Source organism: Macadamia integrifolia, unplaced genomic scaffold (genome assembly GCF_013358625.1).
Source record: "Macadamia integrifolia cultivar HAES 741 unplaced genomic scaffold, SCU_Mint_v3 scaffold1863, whole genome shotgun sequence".
In the NCBI taxonomy this organism is placed as follows: Eukaryota; Viridiplantae; Streptophyta; class Magnoliopsida; order Proteales; family Proteaceae; genus Macadamia; species Macadamia integrifolia.
In genome coordinates this window covers 105,322-115,620 of record NW_024868392.1, presented here as the reverse complement: position 1 = coordinate 115,620, position 10,299 = coordinate 105,322, and the positions used below count along the sequence as shown (strand labels likewise).

At 35.6% G+C, this 10,299-nt stretch overlaps 2 protein-coding genes across 5 annotated transcripts; one reads left to right on the top strand and one right to left on the bottom strand.

The window, feature by feature from the left end:
- Positions 1-222: 222 nt before the first annotated feature.
- LOC122065042 (E3 ubiquitin-protein ligase RGLG2-like) lies at positions 223-2,725 on the bottom strand. Its single transcript, XM_042628831.1, has 6 exons — positions 2,576-2,725; positions 1,962-2,035; positions 1,426-1,657; positions 781-865; positions 549-688; positions 223-461 (listed from the first exon to the last, which is right to left on the bottom strand). The coding sequence occupies exons 1-6, from the start codon at positions 2,723-2,725 to the stop codon at positions 339-341; spliced, it is 804 nt and encodes a 267-aa protein (XP_042484765.1). The 3' UTR covers positions 223-338.
- Positions 2,726-5,097: 2,372 nt separating this feature from the next.
- On the top strand, positions 5,098-8,921 carry LOC122065040 (serine/threonine-protein kinase STY8-like). 4 transcript variants are annotated; one of them, XR_006135892.1, is made up of 7 exons: positions 5,393-5,822; positions 6,034-6,169; positions 6,339-6,543; positions 6,688-6,812; positions 6,893-7,036; positions 7,125-7,751; positions 7,841-8,921. XR_006135892.1 is itself a non-coding variant. In XM_042628830.1 (6 exons), the coding sequence occupies exons 1-6, from the start codon at positions 5,313-5,315 to the stop codon at positions 7,251-7,253; spliced, it is 813 nt and encodes a 270-aa protein (XP_042484764.1). In that variant the 5' UTR covers positions 5,098-5,312; the 3' UTR covers positions 7,254-8,921. The 4 variants fall into 4 exon arrangements, 2 of the variants coding, with proteins under 2 accessions (XP_042484764.1, XP_042484763.1); XR_006135891.1 differs by having other exon boundaries at positions 7,125-8,232; positions 8,335-8,921; XM_042628830.1 differs by lacking the exon at positions 5,393-5,822 and adding an exon at positions 5,098-5,386 and having other exon boundaries at positions 7,125-8,921.
- The last annotated feature ends 1,378 nt before the right edge of the window (positions 8,922-10,299 follow it).

The window sequence follows — 10,299 nt, the reverse complement described above, 5'->3', positions numbered from 1 at the left end:
AAATTTAGATCATAGTCTTAAAATCCGGCATTGACATTTAGAAAGGGTTCAGTGTCTTTCATTCAACTTGTTGGGGAGAGTAGAGGTGGTGGTTGGTAACCACTTGATTTTCATTGAAACTGGTAATCAAACTGGATAGGTGACCAGTTCTGGCTAAATGTGGTTCACCTGGCCAGTCTGGTCTGTTTCAAAACTTTGATCAACGTCCGGAAAGATAAAGGACTCTCTTTCTGTATTGATCATATGTTGAAGTTCAGTCATTTCAATCATAGGAGTAACTCCTTTTCATTGACTGTGCATGGAGTCGAAACTGAACTAGAAATATGGAAAGAAATATGTTACAAACCTGACAATTTTAAAGAAGGAACAATTTCTCTGTATCTTGCAAGGGCCTCCTCGAAACCATGACAAGGTCGGTGATCAGTAAAGAAGCTGAACACATATTTATCATGTGTTGATGCTACAAGGGAAAAGGAACCCCCCAAAAACATAGTCAGATAACTAATTAAATGATTTGTTCTAGGTATAACTGTGAAAGAATACTAATCATCACCAAATCCAAAACAAGGTATCAAATTATCCTCATCAAAAGGGGACAATGTGCGGCCAATTACAGAAATAGCTTGCTCATATGGGTTAGGAATGCTTCCAATTGTATGGAGGCTTCTCCTATTGAATGAATACTTACCTACAATCAGTACATGGTAGTGTTTATTTTCCAGTAAAGGAACAATTTTGAATAAAAATAATTGTAGATCCATTGAAAACTGATCTGATCACCTGTCCACTCATTGCTCTTTGTAAAGTCAATACCAAGGATTAAATTTGATGACTGAAGACCAGCATCTCTTAGTGCAGAAATAACCTGAAAATATGAGTACCATATCTCTTTTTCTTATCTGAAATTAATTAACACATGCAGCTTGTATACTAAATTCACATGACTGAAAAAATGGTGAAAACAAAACAATATGTTGAACTTATGACAATCCACCACAAAACAATAGAAAGACCTCACTAAACAGAAGAACTCAAATCTCTCATCAAAGAATAGATGGAAAGCACATATTAGGGCTTCCTTATTATAGTCAGCTTCAGTTTGATCCTAAATCTAGGTGGATTGTAGGATCCTAGGTTGATTAAAAACCTAGAGCTTGACTTGCAGGTGCAGAACATATATGACTAAGTCTAAGTCTCATCTACAAAAGGGGAAATCATAACATTTATGGTCTTTACTACTCCCAGTTTTCATTCTAATTAGGTAATGGCACCCTAAGATGCTTTCTAACTAAGATTGTGCTGCCAATGGGGAAAAAGATGATAACTTGTCAGACACTGAATTAACAAAATAAAGCGACTGAAAATTTCAAAATCTTCTGTTAAATGGTGTTAAAAGATGACATCCACAAAAATTACGACAAACACCTCATCCAGAGAGCTGAAATTATCTGGTATGTAAGTGGATTGCCGCCACATGTTCTGATAGTTGTGAACCTCAGAACTCCCTGTGTAAGGAGGTTGCTGCCAAGTTTGATCATATTCAGAACTCCCTGCATAAGGAGGAGGTCGCTGCCGAATTTCATCATCATATGAATAGTCCGCTGATTCTGTATTCCCCATACCTAAGAGATTTATATACCTAGGTGGAAAAATAATCCTGTAAAAATAGTGAAAGAATAGAGAAATCACCTTCAATACATTTTTAAAATTAACCAATAAATAATGCATCATATTAGATATTACAGAAAAGGAATGGTATGTGGATGTCTAGATAATTACAGATTTATGAGATAACCATTGTGAAGAACCACTTTTGGTCGAGTGTGTAGTACAATGTCAAAAACAAGAGCAAATGGTTTTTCCAAGGACCAGGGAGGGTGAATTTCCAGGGTAATTTTCTTGTACGTGATCAGCACAAAGGTGTATTACATTCTTGTCTTCCAGTCTATTTACATGCTTACAGAAAAATTATATCAATAAGGTTTGCATCCCCAAACGATAATATTTCAGTTATCCCCAGAAATATGCCTGAAGCCTACACAGTTGATGAGAAACAAGCTCATGTGTGAACATAATCTAGTCAAGCCTCTTGTGTTTCCTTCAAATAATATTCTTCTGCTCCCTCAAAACTCCACAAAGAACCATGAGGAGTTCTTTATAAAACACAGCCCCACTACACTTAAATCAAACAGCACACCAGTTTACAAACCACAAGTAAGCAACAATCTCAGTCACCAATCTGCCCAAAATAGACATAAGGTATAGTCCTGGCCATCTAAATGGTAAGAAAAGGTGGTGTTCCACCAATCTTCTCCTACCATAAAGTAACACTTATTGCCAGTCCCAAAGCTCTTCCCTGAAAGTGATACAGAGTAGGAACATCAATATAGGGTCACCACCCAAGCAAAATACCCCACCCTTTCGAGGTCTTCTTCTCTTACTCATACATTTCAAGTAACCTGGAGAACCCATATTTACACCACGTGACATGTATATGGGTGGATATTTGTTTGACATGCAGTTAGCAGTATGATCCTCAGACACAGCTGTGAGGGAGTTAATGACACCTTAATACCATCTTGTTGCTGTATCCCTGTAACCATAGCCATTTCTGAACACGTATCTCTGTACCCCAAGTTCCCAAGTTAGGTGGATCCAACTTCTCAATAAACTCCCATGCCCAAACCTGCATAACATTGTATATAAGGTCCATGTTCCAACCCATTTGCTAATCAGCAATTTCGAATTTAACAGTGAAAATCCCTCTGCCATTTTTCTTTAGCCTCTTGAACATTTCCACCCACTCTCCAATGTATCTTTGTAGTAAGCTGCACCAAAATGAAGGTACCAAATCCAAATATCCATTGAGAGCAGAGAAGGCATTGGTTGACGGGCAGTTCCTTGTTGGCTTTCCGTGATGAAGGGGTTAGACTCACCACCTTTAAACAGTCCCCTTCTCGGCTTTTGGCCAATTGGCTGATCAGATTTTAGATTATATATATATATATATATATATATATATTTTTTTTTTGTCAAGGATTGGACACAATCCTAGTATAATCATCATTTATGGTCCTTGAATTGTATATGAAATAGGTAATTTGTAACAATAGAAGAAAACCATGTAACTATTAGTAGCCTCAATAATACATTTTGATTAAAATTGTTTTTCTCTGTTTTTGTTATTTTTTATTCTTTTCAATAAACTATCATGTTCAAATAATCTTAGTTATATAAATCTATAATAGAATTAGAAATCCTGGAACACTGAAAATATCAACCCATTCAATCTGATAGGGAAGTCTTGAGACTCGACATGCCTCATGGGAGAACATCAAACTTAGAATTAATGGTGTATTCAGATTCAATACACCATCCAAAACTTTATCCCAACTTAATGGTGTTGACTACATGGAGATTCCAAGCAAGAACGAGCATGAGGACCATCTGTATTCAAAGAGATTTTTTTTTTTTTTTTTTGTTCATAAATCAAATCTATAAAACTAACCAGCTGAATGTAGAAAGGAAAAAAGAAAAAAAATATTCAAATCAGCCCAAGAAACCAAGAAGAAAAGCTCCAAAGCACAAAGAACCTATGAAATGAAATGAGAAGTTATTAAACCAGAATATTGCACTTTGTCACTGCACTTTTCTTCAAAATCTGCTTTTGAATTGATTAGTGATTCACTAGGCACTACATCTGGGATCCTTCCTTGTTCAGAGCTTCGGGCTGGATGTATATAAGCCAAACAGGTAGATTACGAAATCCTATTATCCAAGAATCTTCATCCTCCAACAACAATGACGACTCTTCAATGCAATCATCATCTTTTAAACTGAATATGCCTTTATCATAATTCGACCCCGTTTGGGATTGGATATTGATTGGCTTCCAATAGACATCGATTAAATAGATGCAATTTTCTCTACAATCATCAGGAAAATCACGAGAAGAAATGGACAAAGAGGAAGACAGTCCCACAAACAAAATATCTTCACCTAAGCTCTTTACATGCATCCATCTTTTTTTTTTTCCCACTTGAAAACCATGAACCGAATTGTTTTTCTTTTAAATTCTGTCATATAGTAATAAGGCATACGTTCTATTACCCGAATAACCATCAACACATCGTTGGATGATGACTCCACCAAATATGGCACTATGGAATATTTGTACTTGTAATAAGACTCGAGGTATTCATCTTCGAATTCAGGATGTGGTTGGAGAATGGAGCAAGAAGAAGAATCAATTTGCAAGTCGAAGCCAATGTGGAAGATATAACCTTTAGATCTGATTGTATAGCATAAAGCTTGTTCCCATGGAATAAGACATCCTTGAAATCACAAAATTCATCAGATTCAGATTTTAAATCAGTCCATGCTTTCAAACATATTTAAATAATTTTCAAATAATAATTTTTTGAATATGGATTCTCTCCTAAATGGATACAAACATGAATTAGATTATAGATTTTTGGCTACTTGTGCTTGTCACTTCATTATTCGCAACTCAAACTTTTTTGAAAGTTATTTTTATTTGAAAAAATAAATTTCCAGATGATTTTTACAACTTTGTTCTAATTAGCTTTAGAGGAGTCCACTATTTGAATCCACTTGAGCATGTGATTTTGGCTATTAACTTGTTGGATAAATTGAACACCTTATGAATAGTTATGTATAAATTTTTAAGTCAAATTCAATTAATACCTTCTTATATATTTTCATGCATCTTTTAGTTATCCGTGTATGTTCATGTGCGTTCTCGCAGTACGCAGATTTTCAAAGTTCTATTTCTATCAATTAGGTTTCCATATGTTTTGCCATAAAATATTTTTTTTAAATTCTAATTATTATTATTAAATTTTTTTTTCTTTGGGCCTTGACAATAATGAAGCATGTTTAGGCACAGTTTAGTAAGAGTCAAATATTTTTCTACAAAAAAAAAAAAAAAGTCAATATTTTCCCTTTGAAGTGGTTTTGCAAAAAAAAAAAAAAAGTGGGTAATTTGATAAATTGAAACCCTTTTTGTGTAATTTGATGATTTGTCCTTAGAAAACCTATTGCAAATGCGAGCCCACTTAATCAAATAGATCAATGGAACAGTAAACTAAGAATTTAAAATTCTAATCTTCAACCCTTTTTGTCAGGAACCGTCTAGCTCAGTCCGTAGAACACGAGGCCCTTTCGACTTGCAGTACAGTTCCGGTCAAGGAAACCCCCTCGGATGGCATGAGGAGGGAGAGCAGTGAGAGGGTGGCATGGTGGGATTGGTGGATGGAGATCGGATGTAAGAGATCTGAAATTCAAGCAAAATGGGGAGGAAGAGGGCTCCATTCAAGGCTCCTTGCAGCGGATATCTTTTCTTCTCTGATCCAGCCCTACCCTGGTAGTCCGGTCACTCACGCAGCCCTTGCTTTCTTTTTCTTGTCATTTTCTTTACCTGCTAACAGTAGACCTGTCGGTCACACAAACATTGCTCTCTCTTGCTAGCCAACGCTTTGAACCTTAGAAACACTTGCCTCTCTTATTTAAACATCTGTTTTTCATTTCTTTTTCTCACTTTCACTTGCTCTTCTCCCTTACTCTGAGACCCGTTTAAGCTGCTGCAACATTCTTCCAGTTACTCACTCTCCCTAGCTTCATTATTTTAGTCCAACAATGTCAAGGAACTCCTTCAGTTCGTTTTACGAAAATACCGCTTATCAACATTTTATTGTCCCATTTGATGTTGAATTGGATGATGAATTACTGATCAATACTGATAATCTCTTTATCAGTGATGAGATTGGTAGTGGTGGAGCATCCACCGTCTACCAGGGATGGTCTGTCTTTTGTTATTTGTTTTTCTCTCTTAGCATTTCTTTGTTTCTTTGTTTCTTTTCAGTTTTTACTACAATTTGATGACATCTAATACGCTTTGGATATTATTGATTTTGATTCTTTTATTTCTAACACTATAGATAGTTCATTTTGTTTTCTAAGTAAGTATTTTTTCCATATTTTCTTTTATTTTAATCAAATGTCATTTTCTAGGTATGATGATGATGAAGTGGCTATAAAGTTCATACAGAATTATAGCAGAAACAATGAAGAAAAGGAGAATCTGGAAAACAATATAACAAATGAGATCAATATTATGTATCGAATGAAACATAAAAATGTAACCGAGGTATGATTTTATTTTCTATTTAGATTTTGAGTATTCTCTTGTGTTATTGTCAGACAAAAATATATGCTTTTCATTTGGTTGTTCTAGCTTCTCATATAAGAATTTATTTTTTTTATTCTCTCATGGTTGACGATTAAGTTCTTAAGATTGACCTGTTTTATTGGAACAGTTGATTGGTGCCTCTGTGCGTCCAGGAGCTATCACTATAGTGATGGAGCTTTTGAAAAATGGATCACTAACCGATTATTTTGATCATTTAAACGAAATTGATGAGCATCTACATCTAACAAAAAGTATAAAGTTTGCTTTGGATGTTAGTACAACCATGGAATATTTACATAAAGGGGGTATCATCCACTTGGACTTAAAGTCCGGTAATAAGCTCTCTTATTTTCTCCTATCATTTGTTGAGGTGGAAGAATTAAGCCGTTTGGTTCTTTAACTTGTTTGTTCATCTTGCAATGACATTTCTTCCATGGATGTCAAACTAATGCTCTTTTTTTTTTTTTTTTTTCTAGAGAATCTTCTTCTCTCGGATGATAAAACAACATTAAAGTTGGCAGATTTTGGGCTAGCGCAAGACTCTTCTAAAGTGAATGAAATAACTGCTGGGAAGGGCACATACAAATATATGGCTCCTGAGGTAACCATCTACTCCATCCAACCTATTTGAACATATTTTTTCATTGAAATTCAAGATTTGTTTCTCGGAATTTTGATCAGCTCTTTAATCGCGAGGGGAAGAAATACTGTAGTAACAAGTATGACATCTATAGTTTCTCGATCATTTTCTGGGAGTTACTGACAACCAAAAGGGTATATGATGATGAGGATATATCATGGGTGAAAAATTATGTTTTGAATGAGGTAAATCTTATTTAACTATCTTCTTCTTTCATATATGCTTTCCTAAATCCTGATCAATTAACATGAGTTTGAATTTTGGGTTGTCCAGGAAGGAAGGCCTAGTCTAGAATGCATTCCAGTTCAAGTCATTCCTCTCTTGGAGAGATGCTGGGCAACCGAACCTGACAATCGTCCAGAGTTCACTGAAATTATTGAAGTTCTGTCTGATTTGGTTTAGATCCAGGAGAAGCCAGCACCAGCCAACAAAAATGTGGATGATGATTCTTTTGCTGCCAGCTACCAGGAACTCAAATTAACTACCTCTATGGTCATCGGAGAAGACACTACAACATCTTTTTCATGTTTTTTTTTTCACTTAGTTTTGTTGTTTGAATCCCCCAAAAGGCACTATGTGGAATTACTAGACTCTAGGAAATGGATTACTGTTGTGGCCTTATGAGGCATAATGTTTTTATGGGTTTCACTTTTGATTTTTTTTTTTTTTTAATTGGTATGACGAGAAACTCAGTAATCTAGCTCTGTTTTTCCACTTGTATTTGATGGTTTTTGTTGGCAAATTCCTTTTCCTTCCCCTCCATTAATTTTTTTTTTTTGGCAGTAACTTTATTTGATTTGATATCTTGGTGTTTATTGCAATGAATTAGGGAGATGCCACCACAGCTCCGGATGTTGGGAATCATTTTCCTTAGGTCTAAAGCTGTAAAAGAGGAAAAAGGTAATTTACATCTTGTTCATGTTGTTTTAGAAGTGGTTTGTGACTTCTTGCTAGTTTACAAGTTAAATTTTTTGGTTGATGAATTGCAGGCATACAAGAGGTTGGAGGATTACAATATTCCAATTATTACATTGAAAAGAAAATTTGCAATAAAACTTTTGACACTGTTTCTGTACCTACTGCTTATTTTTGGAGTTGCAAACCCACAGAGCAGAACATAGTGATTCTCCAGTTTTCTCTTTTTTGAATGCTGATTTTGAATGTCTTTGATTGTTGTTGAGTGATCAAAAACATAGTGGTTTCTGTTCTATCAATGCATGGAAGGGGTTAAACGCTTCTCTCCAAGCCCCCCTCCCCCTCTTTCTCTCAAATACTGGTTCAACATTTTTTCTCTCCAGAACCAATGATGCAGACCAAGGTGTTTGCTCATTCTGCTGCAAGGGAAGGAAAGCAGAACTCTATTGCAATTCTGTTACTGATGGTACATACCATTTTTTCTTCATTTGTTACTACCTATTCAAGCACCCGGAAAACTCACAAAATGTTTTTTGTTTGAAACACTTCATGGGAGGTAATTTGACAGTGCGGGAGTTGGAGATGCTTTTGGGGATCCTGTGGACACAGTGCCAGGAATGTTCATGCTTGAGGTTTTATTTCTTCCTCAGTTTCTGCTTATACATATTGCTTTGGGCTTTAAGATCACATTATGGATGGTTTTCACATTGGTTTTGAGTTGGGATTGTCATGTTTGGAGGAAGAAGGCATACAAGAACATGGCTGAAGCTAAGATGCAATTGGATCGGTTGAATTTTTTAATTGTCATGTTCTCTCCTACAGTGATGACCCCAAATGCCGTAGCTCTTGTTGAATACATCCTGAGGTTATTGGTGTAGTTGTAAACTGGGATATGGTGTTCAGAATCAATTCATTAGCATAGGTTTGTATGAAATTACAGAATCACATAGCTTCCTTGGAAATCCATTGAGGAGTGAAAATGCAGGCATCACATTCAATGGAGAAATTCAGAGGGAGATGAGCTGTTTTTTCTCTGAATGTCTCCACCATTGTTAACAGTGTAGCTAGGTTTAATCTAACTCTATTTTTTGGATCAGTTGTACTACTAGAACTGAGATCTTATTACTGTTGATCCATTCAGTTCTGATTCCTTATTTATTTATTGTTAGTCTGATTTGTCAAGAACTAATCTATTTGCAGAGCTATGAATATATATATTGAGTCACAAATCATTATTTTAGCTAAGGATATATAAAAAGATCATGAACAGGGTAGTATATATATATATATATATATGATTAATCTCCAGGTATACCCTGACAAATACAAAGAATACCAAAAAGAGAGTCTTAAAACTTTAGCTATGGCATAGCCACAACAAAGCAAAAGACTCAACACTTTATTTGAGGGTTCACCTTTGAAACATGGCCATCAGCAGAATCCTCAAGACAAAGTCAAACAAAAGATGGGAATAACCATTTTAACAGTCAAAAACAATAATGAGATAGGTCTTGACATTCCCGTATAATGTCATTAGATATGTAAGTAGGGATGCCCATCCAATAATTTGAAATTCTAAGAGAGGCCCCTTTCTTTGCTTACGTACTTGTTACTGGGTTACATTTTCTTTAAAGCAAAGAGAGATCTTCCAAGAAATGGATGAGAGGAACGGCTTAAAGAAGAACCATTGCTGCAAAATCGTATGGGGGAGATCATTAATTTTAATCCTAACAAATGACATTAGCAAATGATGATGCTAAATAAACAACCATAATCATTTAAGCAGAGTAGGGGCAACAATCTGTTTCGATTTGCACTCAAAACACCAGAAACCCACGGAGAGAAGGGGTTTTGCAATGCGTCTATAATATAAGAGTTGGAAATTTGATGCTAGAAACATCCATGTAGATGGCCAGAGACGGAGGAACTCAGTAGCAAAGCGGGAAGAGAGAACAACCTGAGAGATGAATTGAAGATGCACTATCCATCCCTAGGGCAGGGGAGAGTCTCAGATGGAGGCACGCCACCCTGTGAGAAGGTTTTTTAAATCCTAGCCTTCTTCTGAGTAATCATGAATTTTCAATCATTCACAATATTTCAAATATTGTGATCTTATTTGTTTATTTTTACATGTTGTTGGGACTTTGGGGCAGTGTTGTTATAAATTGGACTGGCAAAGGCAATGGCTAAAACCCAATCCTATCAAGAGAAAGGCTATGTTAATCGTTATTTGTAATTTGGTCAATTCTGATTAGGTTGGAGTTCACAATGTGAGCAAGAACTTGGGATCAACTGGTCCACAAAGTTTGGATCTTTTCAACTTGTCCGATTATAAATTGTAGGGAATATTACTTGGACACCCCTTATACTATATATGACCAGATTGTTTGAGACACCAAAACTTTGAAAATATTACTTGAAGCCCCATGAAACCTGACGAAGTTAGTCTGTTAGTGATGGTTGAATGAACATATCATTTTACACTTATGAGTTATTAAACTAAAACTAGGGAAGTTAAAATGACCAACTTACC